Source organism: Brachyhypopomus gauderio, chromosome 8 (assembly GCF_052324685.1).
Source record: "Brachyhypopomus gauderio isolate BG-103 chromosome 8, BGAUD_0.2, whole genome shotgun sequence".
NCBI classification, from domain to species: domain Eukaryota; kingdom Metazoa; phylum Chordata; class Actinopteri; order Gymnotiformes; family Hypopomidae; genus Brachyhypopomus; species Brachyhypopomus gauderio.
The window spans coordinates 4,851,823-4,879,796 of NC_135218.1; the positions used below are offsets into that span (position 1 = coordinate 4,851,823).

Here is a 27,974-nt window from a genome sequence, read left to right on the forward strand (position 1 = left end):
TATACAAGGTACAAAACAGATGCTGGTTTTGTACCTTGCAATTGCTTTTGTGAATTGCAGAGGTCTGCTGGCTCTAACCTTTCAAGGCCAGGCCACCCAAGAGCACATGACTCAAATGAAAGGCATCCACCGTAGGAGGTCACACCCAAGAGCAAAATATTACTTCCACAATGCAAATACAGTGGTTATTAGTAAAGATTGTGTGTCAGCTTTTGGACACACTACAGATTTAGAAATCTATTAAGATCCTTCAGTGATGTCATGACGTCTGCCTTTCCTGAAATTAAACACACGCAAAATGAATGTTTTGGTTCTGATATGTGAGCTTTCTATATATAAGTGTTACAGCTGTAAGTAATGAAGCATGATGCATGTCCTGTTTCTACGTTCGCTATAAGTTACCTTAGTTTTTTAAGAGCCCTGGTTATAGTTTTGTGTCTAGTATTATGTTTAGGTTGGGTTTAGGATTAGTTTTAAATCTCTGTTTGAATAATTAATTTTTTTTTTAAATAAAAAGTTAGGTTATGGTCAAGGTAAGGATAAGGGTTAGTGTTAGGTTCAGATTTATGATTTAAAAAAGGTACTTCTCTTCGGGGGCATTTCCCCGTTCTTCTGCCATTTGCACGTCAGTTTTTTTTCAGGAACAGCTCTGAGAGAAACATATGGTGTGCGGCAGCCATGTTGTTTCTCGCTAGCAGCTGAGATAAGCAGAGCTGATAAGGGAGCAGAATAACAAGCTTTCTACTGCCGTTCAGTCAGAGCAGAATAACTGATGTAGGGCTAGAAAAGAGACAGCACTGGCGGATACTGTTCTGTCAGTAGATATAATCGTAGTCTACTCCTAACATTAACATTGTCTAAATGATATGTAAACCGGTTATCTTTGTTTGTTATACTTTGTTATACTCAAAGTTCCTGTATTTTGGCTGATGAGGCCCTGAAGATGACTGATGTTTGAATGCTTTTATGGATTTATGATATAACAGCTTATCAGTGTTAAACCACAGAACAGCATTATCCCACAATGCACCATTATCCCACAGTGCACCATTAGCCCACAGTGCACCATTAGCCCACAGTGCACCATTATGCCACAGTGCACCATTATGCCACAGTGCACCATTATCCCACAGTGCAGTGTTAGCCCACAGTGCAGCATTAGCCCACAGTGCATTTATCTCACAGTGCCATTTTAGCCCACAGTCCAGTGTTAGCTTACAGTAGTCTTAGTCCACAGTACAGTGTTAGCTCACAGTGCCATTTTAACCCACAGTACAGTCTTAGTCCACAGTACAGTGTTATCTCACAGTGCAATTTTAACCCACAGTACAGTCTTAGTCCACAGTACAGTGTTATCTCACAGTGCCATTTTAACCCACAGTACAGTCTTAGTCCACAGTACAGTGTTATCTCACAGTGCCATTTTAACCCACAGTACAGTCTTAGTCCACAGTACAGTGTTATCTCACAGTGCAATTTTAACCCACAGTACAGTCTTAGTCCACAGTACAGTGTTATCTCACAGTGCCATTTTAACCCACAGTACAGTCTTAGTCCACAGTACAGTGTTATCTCACAGTGCCATTTTAACCCACAGTACAGTCTTAGTCCACAGTACAGTGTTATCTCACAGTGCCATTTTAACCCACAGTACAGTCTTAGTCCACAGTACAGTGTTATCTCACAGTGCCATTTTAACCCACAGTACAGTCTTAGTCCACAGTACAGTGTTATCTCACAGTGCCATTTTAACCCACAGTACAGTCTTAGTTCCAGTACAGTGTTATCTCATATTGCCATTTTAACCCACAGTACAGTGTTAGCTTACATTGCAGCATTAGCCCATAGTGATGGAGTCCTCAGTTTAGTTCAGAGGTGACCCACTCCAGCCCTAGAGATCAGCCGTACAACAAAGCATCTGAATATCAAAAGCAGGTGTGTTGGAACTGACCTCTGCATGGCGAAAGATCTCCAGGACTGGAGTAGGACACCACTGACCTGGATGAACACTTCTTGGTCATCATCACTGACTCTGTTGTTATGGTGATTTTATGAGGCACTGCAGACAGATGTGCATGTGTGTTTATGAGCTCCAAACAAAATAGATAAACAGTTCATGTGTGCAGATGTGTACGCACATTGTTTTTGCTCTGTTTATTCCTATAGGTTGTTGTTTGCATCGCTCAACTGGAAACATAAGATGTTACCTTGGTAGATGTGTTTACCCTTGTTTACCATAAAGTGTTTACTTGCAGTATATTGTTGATGCTTGCGAGGTTGAAAGTAACAGTTTGTGTGGTTCTGGGCGTGGATAGATGCATGTAACTGTGTCTGTGGACAGTGTTGCATCATAGTGAGGGCCACTGCAGCCTAGTGACTGAGGAATAATTCATGGCCACACACAGAGTGTGTGTTTGTGGAACGGGCCAGTGTGATGGCACCGTGACAAAGAGAGACAGAGGCAGTCTGAACCTAATCTCAATGCCTTCAATAGTCATGAGTTACACAGTGCTCCAGGATTTGGGTCAGCTTCACTCCACAGTCCAACAAAGAAAGCACTGAATTCAATAGTCGTGTGTGTGTGTGTGTGTGTGTGTGTGTGTGTGTGTGTGTGTGTGTGTGTGTGTGTGTGTGTGTGTGTGTGTGTGTGTGTGTGTGTGTGTGTGTGTGTGTGTGTGTGTGTGTGCGTGCATGTATGTTACTCTGCTCCCCTGGCTTTCATCTGGAGCTCATTGAGTCCAGTCAGCGCAACACCCTTCCCAGGTCTCCCCGCTGCTCTGACGTACGCATGGAGGAAACTCTACTTCAAAGATGCGCAGTGATGAATGTGTGGAAGGGGCCGCCGTGTTAGGCTACGTGTGGCATGAGCCATCGTCTGGAAAAACCATTACGTGTCTCCATTTATGTCACAGGCTAAATGTTTGGTGTGATAATCAGAATTAGAGTGTGGGTGAATGAAAATGTGGAGTGTTTTTAGGTGATTAAAGACACATCCATACTACTGGGTAATCTGGTTTTGATATTCGGTCGAGATGCGAGACAGGGTCAGTGCTTGTTCGGGTACTAGTTCCTCAATGCAAAATGAAAAGGTAAATTTTTTAATCCACTAGTCAGAAAACTATGTGACATTGGGTCTCTAATCTAAGTAACTAATAACTTTGGAACATTGGTTTACCAGTATGGGTCTCATCTGTTTAGGGACAGAATGGATAGTATTTGTGATGCTTAATGCTGACTTGCTCAACTCAAAGTGGTTATGTAGGTTACTAATATCTAGGTTGAAAGGACTTTGGCTTTAATGTTAAAAATATATCTGTCCCTTCTGTTCACCTCAGCATGATTTTGAGCAAGGTCCCATTTGGCACGAGGAAAGCCTTTGTCTTTGGCATCAGGAGGTACTGATCAGATTTGTACAGAAAATGATACTATCAGGGATTTGGTGTAATCGTTTTCGTAGTGTAATTTAATCAGAATATATATTCTAAATGTCAATTTTTTTTGTTTATCTTTTCAGAAACGTTAGACTTAAACTGAATATTACTTCCGTATTTGGAAAAAATGTATAATTATCTATAATTCAAACTGTTTCACAGTGGGAGTATTTATCAGACACTTGTAATTCTGTTAATGTGCTTAATACGTCTTGGTTAAGCGGTGTGATACATCTGGGTACAATTAGGGTAAAGGGAGCTCAGGGTGGTTGACACGTTCAGGGGGTGTCGCCCGTACACACACACACACACACACACACACACACACACGAAAGAGGGTGGATACTCCTCCGGGTCCGGCAGTTTGAATGAATGCGGCTTGAGTCGAGCGTTAAACTCCAACCGACGGAATACAGAGAAGATGACCTCGCGCTTTGTCGCGTGACAACAAAAGAAGGTTGAAACGTCAAGATGAGCGCGCGCTCCGTGCACGGTGGAGTCCGGCCGCTCGCGACAGCGCCGCGTGCCAACAGGACCTTTCATTTGGTGTGAGTACACGAATCCAACAAGACCGGATTAAAGAAATCCTTTCATAGATGCGTTTTCTTTGCGCATTAAGCAAAAAAAAAAGATTGAACTGCTTTCACAAAAGTTTTACCTAGTATATTTAATCACGTAGCGAAGTTCTGTTTGAATTGCAGACTACACTTCTTTTTTTCTTTTAGTTCTTACAGTGGTTGAGTTTTTAAATAGGAAAGCAATACTGTTCGTGTTATCCTTAAATCCTTAAATTAGTGCGTGTGTTGCACTTTCACGGAGAGATGTGACTGTGTGCCTCCTTTGTGTCTCATGTTGAAACAAGTTCAGGCTGCAGTGTGAACTGGCCATGAATACACCAAAGTCGTTATGGAAATGTCAACGGTCTGCATGGCGAAAAAAATTTATAGCAAGAGGAAATATGTGAATGTATTGATAAAGAGTGGGCCTTTTGTCTTCAGACAGTTTCAGTTCTGTTTTGAATGTAGCCATGTATCTGATGGTGGACAATTGTACAAGAATAACAGACACAATCAGGTTGAACGTTCAGGAGAGAGCAGTGTGGGGTATGACCAGGTTTGTGCCTGAGGCTTTTGATTAGTATCTATTGTGCCAGAGATTTTTTTTTATTCTGGTGAAGAAAAACCTAAACAAGTTTCCAAACCCTCTCTTTACCAGCACTTTGAAACATATTGAAATGGGATCTGTAGTTAAAATGACACCAGTGTTCATTTTTATGTAGTTTCAATGTTTAAGTATCTGATTAGGGTTCTGCCCATTAGAGAGTTGTAGTTTACAAGAACATTCATTTTCCTGAGGCTATTTCTGCCAGTACAAAATATGGTGTCATGATTTTGAAGTTTCTCTTGACCCTCCTACTCTGTGACTGACCCATTAGCTCATATTGCTTTTTAACCCACAAATCAAAGTGTCTTTGTAATTTCCTTTATAATAGAAGCTGGTTGCAGTTAAAATTTATAAAATACATGTGTATATTGTTTTTAAATTGAGGTTTAGTTTCTTCTAAATATGAACTCCTTTTCATTTGGTGTTTGCTTTATTTTGTCAACCTCCTGCAGTTTAAAGCCTCCCTTTGATCTTCACGTTAGCCTAGGTCTGGTTCCAGGCGCTAGTCATAAAACTCTACAACACAACTGCACTAATCATTGTGGCTTTTCGCGTTTTAGGGCATTGCTACTTGTTTCAACGGCTTAGCCTCCTTATTTTACAGCCTCGGCTTCAGCTGGCTTCAAAGAAGAGAGAAGTGGCCTCGATTAGCTTGAGGTAAAGCAGAAAGGAGGACACCAGCTAGACAAGTCCATGTTCAAGATCTCCAAGGTCAACCAGAGGATGAAATCGAGCATTGCTAATTGGGCAGCTCGGAATCTCAAGGAGAGGGATTCCTCCTATTTAAGGAGGAGGCTGGATGATTTATTTGACAGGCAGGCGGCTCTGGTTCTTGTTTGACTTGATCACTCGATAAACCAGCAGAACTTTGTTTGTGTTAAGGCAAAACATTAACTTAAAAAGTTGCGCCTTTTCTTTAAAGCTCGGCGCAGCCTGTTTGCCCGAGGAGGGTGTAAACTCGATCACAGTTGGCCTGAAGGATGAAAAGTGGGAGTTGTCACTAAAAGCCCTGATGCTTTTGGCCTGGGAGCAGTGCTCAGTAGGAGTACTGTGTCCCCTAACGATTACTTACTTACTTACTCTGCCCAATATTTCAAACCCAAACTGCCCTTCCAGTAACCATACTTCTCATTTTTTAATGAAAGAACTAGAGCAGTAATTAGCCAGCCAGCTTGGATCCTGTCCAACAAAAGCACTCTCTTAATTTTGACCCTGTTTTCAAGTATATGGTCAATTACGCCTGACTAGCTCTCTTGCTTTTCCTCTGTCAGTCACTTTCACTTTATTTCTCTTTTTCCCTCTCCCTTTCTCTCTCTCTCTCTCCCTGACTCATTCTCACTCACTTGTCTAGAAGCTGAAAGCAGACAGTTTGAATCACCCATAAAAAATGACCCCACTTTAGCACCAGATAGCCATCACAGCTTTGTTTTGTATTGGGAGGTAAACTCTGCATAAACAGGACACCTAGTTTAGCAACTGAAGTTCTTTTCTTCTGTCCACGCTGACTGGACTGAGGGCTCCCGGTTCGGCAGTTAAGATGCCCAGATTTTACCGAGAAATACTATTCTCCCTTGTGGTTTTTAAGTACACTATAGCCTATGTCTATTTACCTTTTCATTTGTTAACATTAACCCTGACCTTTGGGTTTATTGCATTCCTAAAACGCCGACACTCCAAATCACTTAACTCTTAACTTATTCTTGTTCCAAGTTGATCTGAAACTCTATCCAGCTAGTAAAAGCCTGAAAGCACGCTAATCATGTCCCAGCTCGGCAGGAAAAATGGCCCCTCCCCCACCCAGGGACACACCTAAGCAACCAGTGCTGTGTTGTCCCTCTCTGTCTCCTCAGTGTTCCTACACACCCATGTCTGGGGGCCCGCCGGCCTCGCTGCAAACGCTTGGAATGCATCACAGTCTTTTGCAGCTATAAAATGACTAAGTGATATTTATGGGACCGTCACAGAGTGTGGAGAAAAGCCAAGACCTACCACTACTCCTCACAACCCTGCTGGAGACGGAGAGAGTCCCCAGAGGGTCCCGAACTCCACACGGAGCTCGAACCGCTGTCCTGTCTCGTCCTGTCCCACCATACCGCTGTCGGAGCTTCTACGGTTTTACCCAGTGCTCCGCATTTCTCCAGTCTATATACTTTGAAAAGACATGCAGAGTTGGACTAGAACTTTGAGTCCTAGGCTTTTGTGCAGGCTTGTGGTTTTTCTGCAACTATACACTTGTTCTGTTTTATGGCTTAAGCATAAATGTATGGATTATGGTCTATATTAGGCATATATTTGGCTCTTCTGTTATGATCTGTTTTTTTTTTAAGTTTTAAAAAGACTCTGGTGAAAAGTACTTGGAGAGAAGCATGTGTTCTTCAGTTGACAAACATTAGAATACATGAAACTTTGTTCATTGATCTATAGAACTGCTGTCCATGCTTACAACTCTTATAGTGATCTTCGTCTTTCAACAGCGCTTGATAACAGCGCCTGTGGTCCGAGGCCTGAAAACTAGCTGACGCTTTGTTTCCAGAGTATGTCCAGAGTGCCACCCATGCGTTCCCCACGGGGCGCAGGCTTAGACCTTCGCCGGAAAGGGAGGCCGGAGCCGTCCGCCTCTCGCCCGCCGGCCCTTAACACAGAGCTGCCAGCGGCTCTCAGGGGTTCAGGCTGCCCCCCCCCCCCCCCCTTTTTCCACTGGTGAAGACTGCACTGAGCATGTAACCACTGGGTAATTTAGACTCTGCAGGAGAGAGTGAGTGAGGGGGGGTTGCAGCATCCCAGCAGATTGCTGATTGCTGCTTACAAATGCCAAGTACAAAAGAGAACAATTTAAAGAGGTGATTGGTGGGGTGGGGTGGGGGGGGGGGTGGGGGGGGGGGGGGGGGGGGGGGGGGGGCAGAGACCGCACAAATGCAGACCGCTCCTGAGCGCTTTTATGAGGAAGCAGGCCGTGCTAAGACGGTACCTGCCGCTAAACGCGCACGTCCCGATTGGCCTGCCCAGTAAATCGGCGAAAACAAGGCGGTGTGGAATAATGTGCGGGCCTGTGGGAAGCCGGGGCCCCCGGGGCCAACTCCTACGGTCGCCGCTGGTAACGTCTTTGTGGCTCACAATCGTTACAGTGACGGATCGAGCAATTCAGTAATGAGTGACGACTGAATCGCGAAGCTTTGCCGCCCCGACGTGTTCCGTTCAGTTCGGTCATTCCCCGTGCCTCATCCCGCTCTGATTAATTAGTCGTGAAAAAACTTCTGATTGGCTGTTCAAAGAAAGGCCCGGGCTCATTCACAGCGAAGGTGTTCCACATAGCAGCTGTGATGTGGGCCACATGACCGACGTCCCTTTCAGGCCATTTTAAGCTGAAGAGGACGGAGGAGTTCGATGAAGTCTTGCTGAGGAACTGGCTTGACCTATATTCACTGTCGCTGTATGTGTTATCCTAGTTAGTCTTTATTTAGACTATTCATTCATATGCATTCAGTTGCATGTGTGTGTGTGTGTGTGCAGTAACATACTGGGCTGTGCCTACACACACTTTCCCCATCTGTGCCCCGCTGCCTCTCTGCAGACAGCTGTCAACACCACGTGCTCCAGCCACTCCAAACCCCAAGTTTTAATAAGTGCACACGGATGCTCACGTGTGCGCATAGGTGTGTGTGTGTGTGTGTGGCCCGTATATGACCCGGGTATGACGATGTGGGCTCCATGCCGCTCTCACACAGAGCAGTAGGTAAATCCTGCCAGTCTGATTAGCGACAGACAGGCTGTCCTCTTTCAAAACAGATGGACAACCCACGGGCTGAGGGCCAGGCCCGAAGCACAAAGTAGCCCGTCCTCCTACACCCAGTGACTCTCACCCCCCCCCTGAGTCATGGAGGTCACCTACTGCGTGTTCGTTTATGCGCTACCGTCGCGTCCCGGAAAGGTGTTCTCCTCCAACGGCCGGGTTCTGACCCGCAGGGCCCCGGGAGCGGCTCGGCTCTCGGCATTGGCAGATAGAGTTCGGGCAGCACGCCGGCAACGTCAGTCACTCCGCTCACGTGGTGATGGCGGCTGAGTCTTTAAGGTTCTCACAGAGGGCTCCCCTCTGCTTCTTGCTAACGTGGGTAATGGAGAATGAACCGGATTTAGCCAGTGTGCTAATGGATATTTTTGGAACTGCTTCATTTGCCTCATAGACGGCAGCCGTTTGGTGCTATTTCATACTTAATAATTGTATGCTATATTTTCTCTCTCTCTCTCTCTCTCTCTCTCTCTCTCTCTCTCTCTGCAGGTGGGATGAGAGTAGTTCCATCAGCAGTGGTTTGAGTGACGGCTCTGATAATCTGAGCTCAGAGGAGCTGAACGCTAGCTCCTCCCTCAACTCCCTCCCCACCACGCCCGTGGGCTCCAGACGTAACTCCTCCATCATGGTAAGGCCCGCACGCGCTGGCAGCCGTCATCCACCACTGATCCTGAACCAGTTTGGCACTTCTCCTACTGTTGTAATTATCATGGTAAAAGCAGGGGAGGCTGCTTGTAGATCAGTGCTAAACTAAACAGTGACATGATACAACATTTAAGGATGGCTGTGAGCTTTTGGGAAGGGGTGCGGATGAAATACAAAAAAATGGTTTTGTCTTATTTACATTTATTCTTGATCACCAGTATACGGAATTGGAAATGAAGGTTAATTTATTATATTAGATGTCATAAAATGTTTATTTTGTAGCAAATTGGCATTTATTTCCCTAGGATTTTTGTTAATCATATGTATATCGATATACAGTTAATGATGTAATGTGTCTTTTGTATTGTAGGCTAGTGTATGTGTGTACTTTGCATCCATTAAACTCACCCCACACAAGAACTTGACTCAGAGTTCTTCAGCATGAACGAGGACCAGCCAAATCACCCTGCGCACGTCTTTTGTCAGTCGGAGACGGTTGTTAAGCGTCCCATGCTGAAGCCTTTGTTCTGTGACACTTGTAATTAAGCGACAAGTGGCAGTTCGGGCTCAGCGGGCATAAGGAGAAATAAACCCATGTTAATAGGCTTGCTGTGTTGCTATGGCAATGTGGCTTTATTGCATCATGGCTGAGATATGAGATCTCGTGGATGTACCATGTTAAATGTGCCATCTGTGCTTTTATGGTCTTATCAGCGAGGAAGCCAGTTCTCCACGTTGCTGTTTACGTTTTATTATACCATGTGATGTTCGGTATTAAGCCACGTGAAGTCCTGTTCGTCTAGATTTCCCAAATACTAGAATCAGAGGTTTCTAGCAATGCACTAAACGTTAATCACGAGTCAGTTTATCCTCAGAGAGAATATAAGGGTTATTTTATTGCCGAAGGACCACGATCATTAGACTCTCGAGAGGTTTGTCACATCTGTGGTTTGCTTTTTCATGGAGGAAGATGACTTGTGGAGTAGCGATCATAGCCATCACCTAGTCCACTCAACACATTACTTAAATACCTTTCTGCCAAGTGACCGTGAATATGAATGTATCTTCCAGGAGTGGAACCTTCAGTGTTGTTCCATTCCATCATACATAGACTATGCTTGCTTCTAACAAAAACCTAATATCTTGCCATGTTTCATTATTTCTATGCCGCAACTGGCACATGGCTAAACAATAAAGTCCCCTTAACCACGCAGTGGTATTTTCCAGACCGTCATTGGTGGCGTACTTTAGGACTAGAGCGGTTTGCTGTGGAGGCTTGTGGGTGAGCGAAATCCGTCCACGCGAGCTCATATCTGCTGCGTCTGTAGGAATGCGTCAAAACACGACCCGAGTCCCAAATCCAGAGCACGTCTCTGACTCCGACGGTCTTGATGTCATGAGCAGAGCGAGAGAAGATGAAGTCCTCGGAGAGGGTTCGGTTTTCTTTGGAGTGTGTTTAATGTTATGCTTTCTTAAGACTGAAATCAATCTCACCCCACTGTCCTATTTTTTTATTTATTTTTTTCGCCTGCTCTGGCCATACAGACACTCAGATCAGGCTGTTGATAACAGCGACAGATATGGGAATGCTCTCAAGATAGACAAGGCATGCATAGCATTCAAAACAAATATCCGGAACATGTGGGTGGGTGTGTATGTGTCTGTTTTATGCATTTTATTTGTTTTGTTTGTTGAAGTCCTGAGACCGGGTAATACAGGGAGAAACTTCAGAAATCTTGTACATGAGGTTTCAATGCTGAGTAGTGCCAAAATGTTACGCAGTTGTTTTGCCTATATTACAAATTTGTTTGTGTCTGTGTGTGTGCCATGTCAGCTGCGGACGGATGCAGAGAAGCGTTCCTTGGTGGAAAGCGGATTCGCTTGGTACAGCGAGGACAGCAAAGCCATGCGGAAGTCCGACAGTGGGGCCTATGACACGGGCAGCCTGAAGACGGAGTCCTCCAGCAAGTACCGCAAGAGCAGGCCAGCAGAGGGCGCTGTCCAGGACAAGGCCGTCCGGGGAGAGCTGAAGAAGCCGCAGTGTCTCGGCCAACCAGGCGGCTTCAAAAAGGGCCGAAATCCTCCGGTTGGCGTCACGTCTCCGATCACACACACGTCCCAGAGTGTGTTGAAACTGGCAGGTGAGATGGACATGCACCACGAGATACACACACTCACTTAAGAAAAGGCCTTCAAACTAGGAGATACGACCTCTGTGAACATAGAAACACACACACATACATACTCTGCCATGCAAGACAAAGACCTCTGAAACTTACACACACACACACACACACACACACACACACACACACACACTTCAGCCCAGTATCAGAGTCCTTGCCCCAGGCCTTGCAGGAGGTCTTAGAGGAAGGGGAGGACTTGAGCTGCAAGCTCGGTGGTAGATATGAGCACCAGCGAACCATACACACAACACCACCACTTCTCTGTGGTTTCTCTGCATATCTCTATGCCAACACCCATGTCCGAAGCACAAAGTTCTTTTTGTCCTCAAAAACCACGGGCCTGCTCGAAAGGATTGAGCGCTGATGGCGTGGCATTACAAGTAGAGATCACGGGATCGGCAGGGGCGAGGGGTGGCGCTGATGACGTCGGCTCGGTTTGCGAGCGACCCCTGTCGTGTGCTCTCTCTCTCGGAAATGAAGACCAGATGTAATGTTGAACACCGGTGGTGGTGGTGGTGGGGCTGTCACTTCAGCAGAGAGAACAGTGATATCACAGGAGATCAGCAGATAGCGATGCGATATCGCGAGATCGAGGGAGCGTTTCTTGAGCTGCTTTTTTTTACCTGTAGAAGAGGAGATGCTTGTGATATTTCTGTAGCCCCTCTCTGCCACATCCGTGGGTGAGGTTGGCATTTAAATGTCAGAGGACGAGTGCTCCTCACTGCCTGGTGGCTCGTGGACAAGCCCCCCCCCCCCCCCCCCCCCCCCCCCCCCCGCTTCCAGCAGGATGTCATCTGCAACTTGCCCTGATGGAGGGATCTCACATTTGGTGACACCCTGCTGGGTCACTTTCCAGAACGTTCCTGCAGGGCATTGTGACAGTCACGGAAAACAAGAACGAACATCTCCTGTCTGTGGGAATACAGGAATGCATTACAGCCGACAGGGCATTTGAAAATGCGTAGCTTTTCAGTGATGGCGAGATTATAGGCATCAGACTCTGAGGTTCGACACATCCAAGCGTTATGGCCTCCTTTTTGTTCAGATTGCACCTAGTCTAACGTAAAGTTCATCTTTAGGTAATGACTAAAGTCCTGACAGGAATGCTTTTTAAGGAAACCCTAATGAACTAATGAAGGTCCACCAATGTTGTTGTAGGGATTCTTGTGATATGATTGGTTTTGCAGTCATACCATTCCCTGCCCGAGACCTTCTCACTATTAAGAAGCTGTGCAACATTAATTTTTGATTTGTTTAATTGTTCTGGGGGAACATTTTAATGTATTTAATGTAGCTTCATTAACAAATCAATGAAGGTAAAAGACACTACCGATCTGTTTTCAAAGGCATCTTGAAGTAGATATCGCAGAGTTCCCCGGGTCCATTTCGGATATTAAATGAGGGTTGTTATTGAACGCGTGGGACGACTCCTCAGCTTCTGGATTTCTGCTCTAGGCTTGCCTCTTGAATTCCTCCAAACGTAACGTGACCACACGCTTCGCACATAGCTGTCAAACCCCGGCAGGCCTGCTGGGTAAAGGGAGGCGGTGAGGGCTTGATGGCGCATACACTGGGTCGGTCTCTCTGGGCCTCAGCACCAGTAATAGCATGTGACTCCTTCAAGGCAGCTGTTTGAGTCACTCGTAAAGCTCCCAAGATTCTTATGAAACCTTAATGCGCCCATTTCTTTTATGTTAAAGCAGCAACGGCTGTTATTACCTAAAGCAGAATGTATTTTTCAAACATAAATATAAATGGACAGTAAAATGTGAATTGCTCCATGATCAGCAGTGGACTTAATGTAGATATTTCCATCGATTTGAAGTCGGCTGATCCGAGGTCAGCAGTCTCGCCCTTAGGCAGGGCATAAAAAGCAGTGGCCACAAGACGTGTTCAGCGCCGTCGTGCGACTTGTTCGACTGATCAGTCGCCATCTTTCCCTGCCTTGTCGCAAACGCCTATAAGTCACGCCATCATGGCTCAAACTGGAACCAGTCGCACTCCATCTTGAGTAAACACAGATGGCTGTGTGCTTGCTTGGTTTCTCCTCCTATATGCCGTTATGTCAGATTATATGGATCCAGATATGAGTGAGGAAACCGAATCGTGTGGATCTACCTTCAAGTGGCGCCTTTGAATGATGTCATGCCTCCAGGGGTTCGTTTTATGAGCCCGGCCGCGTGCAATCAGAGACGGTGGTGTCAGAAGGTTGAGATCCTGGTTCAACGCACAGATGTCAAACTCTCGCATGAGCTAACTGGAGATGGGTGGAGGAGGGTGTGGTTGTGTTTGTCAGTAGTGGGGTCTTAACTGGGTTTTGTTTTCATAATGAAATCATGCTTTACTGCCGAAATGGTCCTTTGAGCTTTCGGGTGATGCTCAAAATTAAAACCAGTGTCTCAAAGAACAGGGAGAAGTTCCACTGTTCGTTGTCCTTAAAACCTGCAGGTTTGCACTGTTGCAGCCTGTGGCCGTGTTGTGATCTTTGCTCTGTCCTTGGCAGCACCCAAAGGAGACACTAAAGTCATGGATAAGCAGAAGTTGTCCCTGAAGACGTCCGGGCTGCAGCGTTCACGCTCCGACGCGGGCCGGGAGAGCGCGGAACACCGCAAGCCCCCCTCGGGCCTGGTTAAGCCCACCGCCGGCAGCTTCGGCTACAAAAAGCCCACGGCCACAGGCACCGCCACCGTGGTCACCTCCGGAGGAACCGCCATCTCCAGCGGATCCGCCACGGTGGGCAAAACCCCCAAAGCCTCGGGCATCCCTTCCAAACCGGGGGCCGGTGGCGGCGGAAGCCGGAAGAACAGTCTGGACGGCAGCGGCGGGGAGAACGGCTTCCTCGCGCCCAACGCACGCGGTAGCATCCAGTACCGCAGCCTGCCCCGCCCGGCCAAGTCCAGCGCCATGAGCCTGACGGGCCGGGTCGCCTCGCGGCCCGTCAGCGGCGCCATGGACGCTGGCCTCCTCGCCCTCAAGCCCGTGTCCACCCTGCCGACGTCGGCGTCCACCAGGGGGAAGGACGGAGGCGGACTGAAGGCGCCGGGCCGGCCCAGCAGCACGGGGCCCGTCAACCAAACGGACCGCGAGAAGGAGAAGGAGCGGGCCAAGGCGAAAGCGGATCTGGAGTGCGGCTCTCTGAAGGGCGACGTGGTGAGCGAGAGCTGCGGAGAGGCCGTGGAGAAGATCCAAAGGGTGCGGAGAACCAGCACCAGTAAATACCCAGAACTGAGCCCTCCAACCACCACGCCGAGGTAGGGCCTGACCTCAATACACACACAAATACACACACACAGACTCATTTCTGACTAGATTCAGATACTAAATTCCAATACAATACAGCGAATTCGTATCCATATGTTAATTCTCTATACATTCCAAATAATTCTGTTTGATCCGGGAAACGGGTCTTTTAATGAAATAAATACACATTGAAAGGTATATTTTCCTATTTAGTAGCGGCATGTATCAAAACAACGATCACTTGAACAGTGGGGGGAAAATGAGACGTTTGACATATTAAAGTGGCTCTGTAGTGAGGTGTCTGGGTGCATGTTATCTGTGGCTTTATGAAGGGCTCGTAGCTGCTGTCGTCAGTTGTTGTCCTCTTTGTTTTTGAACAAGCACGGGCATATATTCAAACAATTCTCATCATACGCTGGTTTATTTTTGGATTTGCTGACTCAAAGGAACACTTTGGAACACAAAGTATTAGATTTTTACAGTAGGCATATTTCAATAGTTCAAATCTTCACTTACAACTGGGTTAGGGTGGTTCCACTAAAGTCTTGTGTAATGGCTGTATCAGCTTTTCTCATTACACTATTACATAAACTCTTCTCATTTGTACCCCGAACAGAATGTTGGTCAAGTCTCTGGCCCACCCTCCGAGCCTGGCTCACCTGGACAAGATGAACTCCAACAGCCTGGACTCCTGCGTGACCATCGAGGACCTCCCCCCCAAGATCCCGCCCTACTCCAAACTGCAGGACCTGGCGGGATCGCACATGACGCCCCGCCTGACCCCGAGCCCCGCCCCGGTCCTCCACATCGACTCCCCGGGTTGTTTCTCGGGTCAGGCCCTCTCGCTGAGCAGCTCGCCTCTGCTCTACCCCAAGATGTCGGGCGCCCACCGCAGCATGGAGTCCCTGTCTCTGCACATGAGCCTGCCGCCCAGCGTGGACCTGAGAGACCGGGAGGAGGGCAGGACCACGGGCACCTGGGGGGGCGGGAGCAGGACGTCAATCACCTTGAGTGACGGGTGGGTCGAGATGTCCGTGCGGTATTGATTGCAGTAAATGTTTTGAATTTTGGAAAATTTACCAATTTTACTGAGGGTTTACAGTCATATCTACCCTTTATTTTCAAAAATTTTATTCAAGAGAGGAAGGCAGAGTTCCTGCTTGTTATTACTGCCCTCTGCTGTCCCAAGTGTAACATAGCCACTGAGTACTGCCCATATGTATGACTTGGATTTAGAAGACAATTACCACCAATAATCAGATGGATTATGTAAATATAATGTCAAAACTGTGGGATGAGGAATTAATTTGTCCTACTCTCTACCTCTGCTAGTTTACAAACTGATAGGAACACCTTACCCAAGCAAGGACTGAGGTACTCTCGCTTTGTCTACTCATCCCAGCCAGTGCCGACCGTTACTACCGCTTGACTTTACTTACGTCCCATTTGCTCTGTGTTCCCGCAGTCGCTATGGCAGCGGCCAATCGGAGGCAGAAGCCAAGGAGCGACGCCACTCCCACACGATCGTGAGCTTGACTGAGTCGGAGAGTCCACCCCAGCTCCCCTCCCCCACTCACTTGGCCCAGTGTTTCCCTGGCAAATCACCGCCCACCAACGTGGGTGAGTGCCACAGCACCAACAAAAACACCCTTCAAGCTACAGCAAGCGTCTCTCTGCGAAGGTTTTACATGCAGGGAAACTCCAAATAGCGCATTGTTCATCGATTTCATAATTGTTTGTGTCAACAATAACAACAATAAGCTCCAGATCCTATTCAGGCAGAGCTGGAAGAATTTGATAGGTGATGATGATGAGATTTGTTACATCATCAAGACCTATTTTTACACCTTTGTTATGGAAAAAGCATGTATGGTTTCACTAACTCATTGTGTCTTGGTTACCCAGGAGTGTGAGTGTGAGAGAGATAGAGAGAGGGAGGGAGAGAAAGGGCACAAAATGAAACCCCACTGTCTTGTACACGTGTGTGTACACACTAGCATGCTATGATTGCTGTGTAAACATGCTTGTATAGATAATAATCCTCGTGGGTGTGTGTGTGGGTGTGTCAGTGGCTCCCATTACTAGCTCCACCACCCCTAGAATCAGCCGGTCCAACAGTATCCCCGCCAACGAGGCCGGCTACGACCTTTACGCCAGCTCCCCGCTGGGAAGTTCCGTCTCCCTGGCCGACCGGCCCAAGAGTATGATGCGTTCCGGATCCTTCCGAGAGCCTGGAGAAGATGGTGAGGGCGCTTTCCGGAAAGTTCCTCCGTCTTCATCATTATTGTCTCGAACTGTCTTTCATTATTGGCTCGTTTAAGTCATGTAATAGTCTCTTACCAATGGTTAGTAAGATGTATGTTTATTCACTGCATACTGTTTATTTTTACAAATGTTAATTTTTTGGTTTTTGGTGGAAGCATCACATGTGTATTTCAGAACCTCCCAGCTAAGCACTCTGCTAGTCTTGAGCCCAGATTGGTAACATGGTCACTGAAAAACCTTTACTGGGAAATCAAATATTGTGGCGTCTAATTGGTTGCCACATGTCTGATCATTTGTCTCTCAGCAGAAAGTTTTGTCTTTCTTTCACTTTTTCCTTCTTCAAACCCACAAGAATACAGTTGAGGAAAATGCTAATGCAAAAATTACGGACCATCCCTTAAGAAGAAGGAAGTCTTCTTTAGTGGGCCCTCTGTCAACCCGTGTGAATCCATTCCTTGGAAACTCTGGCTAGTTTTGCTCTATGAAGCATTTTCCATAAGGATCCGTTTTCATGGGTCCACATGTAATTTAAAGATGAACCAGTGAAGTGGCGTAGAGTACCTGTTAACACATCTGGCTGTTTTGGGGCTATTGAAAATGTTGCGCGTGAAACTAAAATGTGTTTTCCATTTTCCTGCTATGAATTCCGTTCTGCGGTGTCTCCCCTGTGGTCATGCTTTCGTGCTCCGTTCCGCTGTGGTCATGGCGTAATTGTTTCTTGACCTGCTTTCTCCTTTTGTCCTTCGCAGTTCACGGCTCCGTCCTGTCGCTGGCCTCCAACGCATCATCCAACTACTCTTCAGTAAGTGCAAGCTCCACGACGAGTTACGTTGGCTGCGTGAGATACCGGAGCGAGTTACGTCGGCTGCGTGATATACCGGAGCGAGTTATGTTGGCTGCGTGAGATTCCTAGAGCAAGTTTCATTGGCTGTGTGAGATAGCAGAGCGAGTTACGTTGGCTTTGTGAGATAGCAGAGCGAGTTACGTTGGCTTTGTGAGATAGCAGAGCGAGTTACGTTGGCTTTGTGAGATAGCAGAGCGAGTTACGTTGGCTTTGTGAGATACCAGAGCGAGTTACATTGACTGCGTGAGATACCAGAGCGAGTTACATTGACTGCGTGAGATACCAGAGCGAGTTACATTGACTGCGTGAGATACCAGAGCGAGTTACATTGACTGCGTGAGATACCAGAGCGAGTTACATTGACTGCGTGAGATACCAGAGCGAGTTACGTTGACTGCGTGAGACACCCAGCGTAACTCGCTCTGGTATGCGAGTTAAGCAGGTCTCTGCACTCGAGCATTCTTCAAGCATTCATTTCTCAAGGTGCTCCTCAGAAGTGACTTCTTTGGTACTTCTGTTAGATCGTATTCTTACGTGTGATGCGTCTTTCGGTGGTGAGAATGCACCTGACGTGAGTCTACTTAGGAGCACGATGTTATTATTTTTTCTATGCTGTCAGTCCTGAGCCCTTTCTGTTCCTGCTTACTCTTTCTTCCTTTATCTCTCCTTCATCTTGCGTTCTCAGACGGAGGAGAGAATGCAGGGGGAGGTAAGTCTGTCCTTCCAACTGTCTCCTTCTAACATCTGCCCTGTTTGGCGTGGACATTAGTCTCGTCTAGACTAGTCCTGACAGTACTAGATGTTTGTCCCCAACTGAACAGTGTGTACTAACATCCATCTTCTCTGTTCATGAATTAGTGTTATTTCCCATTACCATGCTTAGAACTCATGGTAAAAATCAGTATTTTTCAGTAATTTACGAAAATCTCTTTCCCTCCCTCCCTTTCTTTTATTGTTCTCTTTCTCTCTCTCTCACACACACACACACACACACACACATACACTCACACATTCAAAAATGCCTTCTCTCTCTCTCCTGCTCTCTCCTTCCTTACAGCAAATTCGAAAACTAAGACGTGAACTTGAGGTATCTCAAGAAAAAGTGGCCAACCTCACCAACCAGCTTTCTGCTAACGTACGTACCCGGAAGCCGCCCCTCCCCCCCCTGCACCACTCTGTTGTGCCCCTGACTCCCACTTCACGTCGACGTCTCCGTGTTGTGTGTAATAACATCGTTTGTTTGTAATAACGTTTCCTGAGTCGGTTCAGTTCAGTGATGTCTTCTCGTCGTGTCTTCACATCCAAAATGGTTGTTTTTACATTTTTTTGCTTACTGGTCAGTTTGTTTTGATCATTGTCCATTTTGTAAGCATGCCTCTGTGTGCCATTGATGTAGTGTTTCCTGTATCCCTTCTCTAACGTGTATTTTTTTTTTTTTTTAAGCCATGCTTTAATCGCACCTCTTCACCGACTGTGTCTGAAACATGTTTAGACGGTCGTCTCCTTTCATGGCCGACACTCATTAACCTGCTTCAGTCAGCTCTCCCCTGCTAAGCCTGTTCTCTACAGCACTGGGTTCAGCAAACTTGCATGTTTCAAGTATTGTAGTACCGGTTACACATTCTAAGAGAACAGTTTGCATGGTTAAAGCCTGATGGGGCTGAACCCAGTCCTGTGTGTGTGTGTGAGTGTGTGTGGGTGAGTGTGTGGGTGTGTGTATAACCCTGGCCCTAACACCACTGTCCCTCTCTCCTTGGCCGATGTCCTCTCCTGGTTGCGGGCTGGTTGCGGGTCCCTGGGGGCTGTTGACAATAGCAGGCAGGCCAGGTTTGTTGGACGGTCACTTCCGGCCTCTCTCCACCCCTCCCCCATCGCTGTTGCATGACTTTTAACCACGCCTCCCTGCAGACACCTTCCACCCACCCACCCGTCGCTGGATGATGATGTCAAACGGATTTCCTGTTTGTTTGCTTTGTTACCAGGTGTCGTTTCATAGTTTTGGTGACGGCAGTAATAAATGCCGATGGCTTATGATGAATTGAGCACACACACACACCAGAATAATGTGATCAGCATTTTTGTATTATTATCCATTTTATATTTGTAGCATACAATAAATGTACCTAGCATGTTGCTAGCAGAATCAGAGCTACGAATGTAGCATTCTTCTAGCAAGAAAATTGCTGTGTGTGTGTGTGTGTGCTCTCACACAAACTTTTTGGTGCCTCCTAATACCAACCAGACCCTGTGTGTGTGTGTTTGCCGTCCAGGTCCCCCTCCGCCCACCCCTTCACCCATCCATGTTACGCAGTCTTTCCTTGTTGCCCTCTCCTCTCTTTAGCGTGTCTGATCGTATGAATGTCCTTTGCTAATGCTGGTCTCCCATTGCAGGCCAATCTGGTAGCAGCATTTGAACAGAGTTTGACACTCATGACCGCTCGTCTGCAGAGTCTGTCGGTCACCTCGGACCAGAAGGTTAGTGTTCGTCAGGGACGGTGTTCTGTCGAGTTGTGGTGCTTTGTCAAAAAATGCTACCGTAGCGTAAATCCGTATCCGTATGTTCTGCTCCTTCATAAAATGCTACCTTACAGTTATCAGGATGAATTTTTACTTTATTTGATTAACTTCTTTATTTAAAATATCCAATATCAGCTTAAAATTAATGCTACCAATACAGAATCACTTTATAGCAGACCCACTTGAAATAAAATGATACTAAAAAAATAGTGAAATAGCCTACATGTGTACATTTCCTGCTCTGAAAATTGTTTACAAAAAGTTAAACAAATCCAGTGAGCCCCAATATTTACAGGGAACATCCAGAGGTGGAAACTTCATTTAAGGAATGGGTTGTTTACAAAATTATCATTAATTATTATTACTGCTAATCAGTTACCGGTAACCGCATTCTCTTTCTTGTACGCTTTCCTTTATGATTGAAGAAGGATCTTGGGAATGTTTCAATAGTCCACGATGGTTCTCGTCAGGGTGTGGCTGGGTGGCCATTGCACTCACATGTCTTATGCTCACAGGACACCGAGCTCCAGGACCTAAGGGAAACCATTGAGACCTTGAAGACCAAGAACACAGAGGCCCAGGACATCATCCAGGGGGCACTCAGTAACCCTGAAACCGCACCCAAAGGTTCGGGCCTCTTAATTCACTCTGTGGAACTCCCTCACTCGTACTACCATTGGTGCGAGTAGCATTAGCCGTCTTAGCCGGCCAACAGCAATGCTCAGAAAATGAGTGACCCCGAGACTCATCCAATCAGCTCACTCCTTGTCCCTCCCCTGCTCCTCAGAACTACAAATCAACAGGCAGAACTCGTCGGAGAGCATATCCAGCATGAACAGCATCACCAGCCACTCCAGCCTGGGCAGCCTGAAGGAACAGGACGCCAAGAAGAAGAAGAAGAAGAGCTGGGTAAGAGTGAAGCTGGTGTTTTGGTAGCCATTTTGAACTGGCTCTCTTTACAAAAGCCCATTGACTATAATGACAGAGAACCAGTATTCAGATATGGAGTATTAGTGATTTAGTTTGCACTGCTATGGTACGAAAACAGGTTTATTGTTTATTTACTTTATGAACCATCACACCATGGTGCCATTTTATCTTGTGCCCCTGAAACATGTACAGTACTACAATCACATGACCAGTGAAGGAGTGTTTGCTCTTAGAAATTTTGAGGAGTTTTATATTTTTTCTTGGTTTGGACATACAAGGCATAGATAGACATAGATCTTTTTTTCCTTTAAACTCCAGGATTCTGATATAGGGGGCAGCATTTCCTTTGACTCTTTGGCATGTCGTTGTGATGTAAAACACTAACCTGAAAACGAACTCATACCTGACCATCATGTCCTATTATTATTATTATTACAACATAGTTGTTAACCGGTAGAACAACAGATACTGTTCTTTAGTCCAGTTCCTCTTGCTCTTTCTGTGTTCTCTCTGTTCTTCTCTTTCTCTCCTGTATGTGGTTGCTGTTGCATTGTGAGTTGGGAACAACATTAAGTATGAGTCTGATCTCTTTCCCATGCCTCCTCTTTCTCTTTTAAGGTATATGAGGTGAGTATCCTGCCCCATCCCCACCTTTCCTAGCCACAGCCCACGTTGGGGCCTTAACACGTCCTCTGAACTCATGAGTGACTCGTGAGGGCTCCTGAAAAAATGGTGTAATTTTTCCATTTATCATCAGAGCCCTTTACCTCATATTATTATTTCATATTAAGTCGTCGTTCACGTTAAATTTGAACGCTTTCGCATCAAATCAAGCCGTTCATTTAACATTGCAAGTGTGATTTGATGGTGTTTGTTGTTTCGTGTCTTGCGACCACCATTACATTAAGTCTTCCTGTTCTACTCGGAACGCTAACTTGCACTCAGCTGTTTTATCTGCCACTCGCTCAACATGTTTCTACTAGGGAGATAACTGACTGTCACCATTACCAGTTCATACCAGCTGAGCTCTGTGTCCTCCATTGAGACCTTTTTATAAAGTTTAACGAGACTGTTCAGCATAGGGATAAGAATTCAAAGTCCTTCAGGTCTTCTGCACGAAGACTTTGTACCATTGTCCCAATAACGTGACACATGCTCGCTCATTACACAAGTCATTTCTTCATCTTTTTACTTTCTGAACCAAATTGTTCTTATTTCTTTTTCTTTTCTCATTATTGAAATAACCTCATGTACTTTATCTGTGGCTATAGTGTGTGGGAGTATCTGCGTATATCTGTGAAGTAATAAGTTTCCCCTTTTATTTCTTCTGTCTTTCTCTGTAGTTGAGGAGTTCATTTAACAGGGCTTTCAGTAAGAAGGGCTCCAAGTCATATGCGGACATTGAGGAAATCGCCACTCCAGAGTCTTCAGCCCCCTCCTCCCCTAAAGTCCTCCATGACTTTGGCAACCCCCCCTCCTCCCCTAAAATCCTCCATGACTTTGGCAACCCCCCCTCCCCTAAAGCATCTACATCTGGCTCCTCTGGGTAAGAGGCGCAGGACTTTTGGATGACCATCCATAACATAAAATTATTTGACAGTGCCCATGGTATTTCCACCTGTGAAGTTCTGACAAATTAAACTTTTTTCCCCCGTCAGACTGGGTGAAGGCCAGGAGGACACGGACACCGAGGAGAAAGTCGTGTCTGATCTCCGCTCGGAACTCTGGGAAAAGGAACGCAAGCTGACTGACATCCGGCTGGAGGCCCTTAGCTCCGCTCACCAGCTGGAGCAGCTTCAGGAGGCCATGATGAAGATGCAGGTGTGTGAAGTGAATTCATCTAATCACACATGTGCAAACACTGTGGATATTTTTGCATTCTCAAATAATGCCCAACTGCTACATATTTTCATGTTCTCATTACCTATTTTTTGTTTATTTGACTTTTACTAATAAAGTCATTAAATAATACAGTAGAACCCAGGAAGTCAACTATAATTCGTTCCGGAACTCGCGTCGACAACTGATGTGGTCGAGTTCCGAATAGAATTTCCCCATAAGAAATAACTGAAAACCGATTAATTGGTTCTCGACCATCAATTTTTTTTTACCATAAATTTCCTAATTTCCCTACAAAAATGATCAACAATTACACTCTTAGGTAAGTAATACTGTATAAAGCTAACATTTTAACAAAATTATCTAACATATCCAATTAATTCCAATGCCAAGTCTGTCACACGAATGCTTTTTGAACTCTATTTTTCTAACCGTTTTCCTTTCTGCTTTTCTGCTATGTCTTTCGTGGGACCGATGTTTTTTGTCTAAAACAGTACAAAAACAACAAATACAGCAAAAGTTTGGAGCACAGCCTCAAAATGGTTTAAAACCTATTGAACAACGCCAACTAGCAGCATGTGACCGGAGCACAAACTGTATTTCGTTTACAAAAGTCACGAGTCGGGTTGGATGCCAAAGTTTCGTTTGAGCTCCAAGACAAAATTTTGCGTCGAACTCTGAATATTTTGAGTACTGAGGCGGTTGAGTTCCGGGGTTCTACTGTAATTAAAATTGTATTATTAATAATTAAAATTATGCTATTATAACAAGCAGATAATGTGTCTCTTGCAGATGACCGTAGAGAATCTGAAGGCAGAGAACGACCAACTGAAGACTGGTGGCTCCTCCTCCAGACCCCCAAGCTCCACCTCCCAGTCCTCAGGACTCGGCTCATTGGGTACCTCATCACCACGGCAATCAGTGGCCTCTCTTAGCAAGACCTTCAGCTTGGGAGCAAATGAAAACATTAACACAGGTAACACAAAATATGTTTGTAGTTTGTCTCTGTCCTGGAAATATCTGCTGTTATATTTTGGTGAATAAAGAGAAATAAAATTGGCCAAGTCTACATTTTTGTTGAGGCATGTTTTTAAAAACGTGGCCACAATTTACAATGTTTCTGTCATGGGAATAAAGATAGTTTTTATGTTTCTGAAGTAATTTTTTGGTTTAAAGACTCTCCTTAAAATGTCCCTATTCTATTTTTCACAGATGTTTTTCAAAGTCCTGCCTCAACGTTGCAGAAGGATGAGAGCCTGGTCCGTGTGGTAGTGCGCATACCCAATCAGCAGGTCGTTAAAGAGGTGAGTGACAATGCAACAGTTCCTCACAGGGTCATTGTGAAACTTTCTAATCATAACGTTCAAATGGCGTTTAACTGCATGATTCAAAGCGCCAGTTCTTGCACACAGGAGGCGAAACAGCTGGAGTTCTTTGTTGGCCTGGTCAGACTCAGTGGAAGGACAGATTGGTCTACTCTAGATTCTGCCATCAGCCAGGCTATCAAAGTGAGTCAACCATCTACCAGGTCTACACAAACATCACGATAGCCTGCATTAGGATATGAAAGGATATTCATTATGGTATCCCCACCCATTTCTCCACCCGTGTGTTCAGGACTACATATCGGTGGTGGACCCGGGTGGCAGCCTGGGCCTCTCTCAGGACTCCATCTACAGTTACAGCCTGAGTCACCTCAAGAGGGTGCTGGGCGCCCAGCCACCAGAGACCCCACCTGTACGCTGCCTTAGCAAGAGCTCCACCTGCATCAGTGTGACCCTCAAAGGTTAGTGGGCAGAGGTGGTGTAAGGCTTGAAGGGTGGGTGGGTTACGAGCATTTCGTTTCACATTAATCCTGCAAGTTGTCCAAATGCGTTTTGGTGACCGAAGGAACATCAGTAAAGCTGACACGCTAGATTGCCGAGTACTCGTATTGCAGGAAATTTGGTATTGATTGTTTGTTGACTGGGCGCTGGTCCAAAATAGCAGCACATTTTATCAGTGCAAATGACAGAGGTGAGGAAAAAAAAAGCACTTCTCTTTTATAGATTTTCTTTTGTCTGCTACTTATCTCCCTTCCCACAGTGCATTTGTGTTATGAGCCTGATGTGGTGATCCTAAAGCTCTTGTACTATCACACTGGATCATCTCGCAGGCTTCGTGAAGAAGGACTGCTGCGTTTGCTCAATCAGTCCGAGAGCAGATGTGGATCAGTATAATGTGAAACAGACCAGGCAGTTCTGACTGATCATGAGCTCAAAGAAGCCTCTGAGGTGGTTTGAAGACGGCCAGTTCCCAGAATATTGTTTAACGTGATTCAACTTGTAAGGCAGACTCTCATTCTGAGTTTGCCAGATGCAGTAACTTCATCAACTTCATCATAATTGTTTTTGAGAACAATGGTCCTTCTTTAGATTCTAAGGGAAAGTAAAATGTTTGAAGCAGAATGTTTGAATTTACTTTCTCTTGTACATGTGGTCAGTTACGCTTGCCCTGAGAACAGGCCAACTGGCCCACTGGATATGCAAACATGCTGGTAAAATACTGTTTCCCAAGCAACCAAAGGAGGTGTGGCCCAACCTGTTCATACCGCCCCCAGCACCGCCTTCGTCCACCACTGTAGAAGTTATATGTGACACTCGATCACGGGGGTGCTATACCCAGACTCCTGCAAGCACAGTCTGTGGGTTATTTTCAGAGCTGACCATTTGTTGACAGAAGCCATGTGACACTGTACATCACCAAGTGCAGATGAGACGAATTCAGGCACATGGCTAGTCTCATCAACTTGCCATGTGGATGTTGGTGCGTCCAAGTACTTCAGTTTTCTTAATTTTTTTTTACAATGAACGTAGTCTCTAGCTTTTTGCCATAGTAGCTGATCCAACAGATATTGAACCATCTGTCGATTGAGAATATACGGTACTGTGCAAAGGTCTTGAGGCACTAGTAGAGTTGTTGTTTTATCAATTTTGAAAAGACCATAGGCCTATATAATGTTTCTCAGAACACATCCATGAAATATAGAACATTTGTATGCAGTAGGGGTGACCTGCAATAGTCGCTGATTCGACTATAGTCGACTATACCCCCTAGTCGACTATGAACGTCATAGTCGAATGTACCATTCTAACTGCATGGGGATGCCCAAGGATGCAGCTAAGCATCAGTTGTTACATGAAATGTCTTTGTTTTCGTTATATATAGCCTTTTGTCAAATAAAATTATCCTAATTTCTGTTAATAAATATTTAAAAATGATGTTTGCGCATTAACAATAGGCATCTTCCTTACTACACATTCATAAATCACACCCTGCTGTTGCACAATCCAAACGAGCGGAGCTGAACACGCTACAGAATACGCAGCATCTGCCGAGATTATAATGGCTACTAAAAAACTTCAAAAGTATTTTGAAAAAGATAAAGATGAATCAAACAAAGTAAAGTGCAAGTTATGTCATCAACGTCTTTCATTTCGCACGACAACAACTAAGATGGCATACCATTTAAAACGCGTAAGGCGAAAAAAACAGTTCAGCCGTTTGTCGTTTCGGTCGTCGTCGCGTCTCGTCGGGGTTTGTCTCGAAATAAGTAAATAAATAAAAGCTGAATAAAGCCAACCTACCGTGTTTATTCATTTATCTGAATGTTTTAGGTTTTTACTTTGAAGAGGGAAAAAGTCCTGAATGAGAACGGGATCCCGTTTAAGGTGCTCTAAATAAAAAAAATAAAAATAAACCTGATTCGACTATTAGTCGACTAAAGGGAAAAGCTGACTAATCAGATTCGACTATGAAAATCCTTAGTTGAATACACCCCTAGTATGCAGTATTAAACATAACAAAGGACTCAGCTTATACAGGCTACAGTGCCACGTGTTTGGTATGACCTCCCCATACAGTGGAGCAATAGCATTAACTTGGCATTCTTACACCAAAATGGAACATGAAACCACGGTACCAGAAGATTACTTCAGAAAACCAAGACACAGTCTCCCCAAAAAAGTTGGGCTTAGCTGCGCAAAACATGTGCGGAGTCCCGAGTGATGTCACACTAAATACTGAAATTTTGCCTGTAGAAACTGCTGTTGTTTTTTAAAGATTATGTGCACATATTTCCTGTAGTTTTTGTTTGTATCGTAATAGAGACTGAGAAATAAATTTATATATTTAATATATATATAGGTTATTTTACCATTGCTAAATCAAATCTACAGTACTATACTTATTTATCAGGCCTACTGGCATCTGTTAGATGTGTGTCCCAATGGCAAAGTAGTACAACACACCATGGTCCTTTGCCACGCCCACTCTCACACACCCACACCTCTGTTTGCCTCTCCATGTACAGGTCTGAAGGAAAAGTGTGTGGACAATGTGGTGTTCGAGACGCTCGTCCCCAAGCCCATGATCCAGCACTACATCAGTCTGCTGCTGAAACACCGGCGCCTGATCCTGGCGGGCCCCAGTGGGACGGGGAAGTCCTACCTCTCCTCCCGCCTGGCCGAGTACCTGGTGGAACGGAGCGCACGCGAGCTCACCCCCGCCATCGCCGTCACCTTCAACATGCACCGGCAGTCCTGCAAGGTAAACTGGGAGGACCCAAGGGGGGTTGGGTCTGTTCATTCAGCTCTTGGTGCAAAAAAAAATAAAATAAACACCCCAAAAATAATTCATCACAAGACTGGCATGATAACCTACTTTTTTTCTCTGTAGTTCTTGATTTGATTTCTCCTTTTTCCAGGATCTCCAGCTTTATCTGTCCAACCTGGCCAATCAGATCGACCGGGAGACCAGCACCTCTGAAATCCCATTGGTCGTCATCTTGGATGATGTACATGATGCTGCTTCCATCAGCGAATTAGTTAATGGTGCTTTAACCTGTAAATATCACAAATGGTGAGCGCATACTATCTTGGTTATAGCATGTTGGCTACATTTTTGCATGGTCTGTCTCCTTTTTTTTTGTTAGCAAGTAATTGTAATCTTTTTTTTTTTACGTCAATTTCTTTAGTCCATACATTATAGGGACCACCAATCAGCCAGTGAAGATGAGCCCCAACCATGGCCTACACCTCAGCTTCAGGTGAGTGTCTGCACTGGATCATGCTAAAAGCAAAAAATCA

At 45.5% G+C, this 27,974-nt stretch overlaps 1 protein-coding gene across 5 annotated transcripts in view; it reads left to right on the plus strand.

Moving 5' to 3' along the window:
* Positions 1-27,974, plus strand: part of nav1b (neuron navigator 1b) — a 59,056-nt gene that overhangs the window by 25,844 nt on the left and 5,238 nt on the right. For 2 of the 5 annotated variants that reach the window (XM_077013909.1, XM_077013912.1), the window contains 22 exons: positions 8,872-9,010; positions 10,862-11,168; positions 13,717-14,464; positions 15,070-15,471; positions 15,786-15,827; positions 15,919-16,073; positions 16,523-16,696; positions 17,468-17,520; positions 18,248-18,271; positions 18,620-18,697; positions 19,954-20,037; positions 20,595-20,706; positions 20,867-20,988; positions 22,353-22,555; positions 22,668-22,830; positions 23,641-23,824; positions 24,061-24,152; positions 24,261-24,356; positions 24,466-24,634; positions 27,200-27,435; positions 27,593-27,747; positions 27,863-27,934. In XM_077013909.1, the coding sequence (XP_076870024.1) occupies positions 8,872-9,010; positions 10,862-11,168; positions 13,717-14,464; positions 15,070-15,471; positions 15,786-15,827; positions 15,919-16,073; positions 16,523-16,696; positions 17,468-17,520; positions 18,248-18,271; positions 18,620-18,697; positions 19,954-20,037; positions 20,595-20,706; positions 20,867-20,988; positions 22,353-22,555; positions 22,668-22,830; positions 23,641-23,824; positions 24,061-24,152; positions 24,261-24,356; positions 24,466-24,634; positions 27,200-27,435; positions 27,593-27,747; positions 27,863-27,934 (3,810 nt within the window). Of the gene's footprint in view, positions 1-8,871; positions 9,011-10,861; positions 11,169-13,716; positions 14,465-15,069; positions 15,472-15,785; positions 15,828-15,918; positions 16,074-16,522; positions 16,697-17,467; positions 17,521-18,247; positions 18,272-18,619; positions 18,698-19,380; positions 19,390-19,953; positions 20,038-20,594; positions 20,707-20,866; positions 20,989-22,352; positions 22,556-22,667; positions 22,831-23,640; positions 23,825-24,060; positions 24,153-24,260; positions 24,357-24,465; positions 24,635-27,199; positions 27,436-27,592; positions 27,748-27,862; positions 27,935-27,974 lie in introns of all 5 variants that reach the window. The other 3 variants (XM_077013910.1, XM_077013913.1, XM_077013911.1) reach the window with 2 other exon arrangements.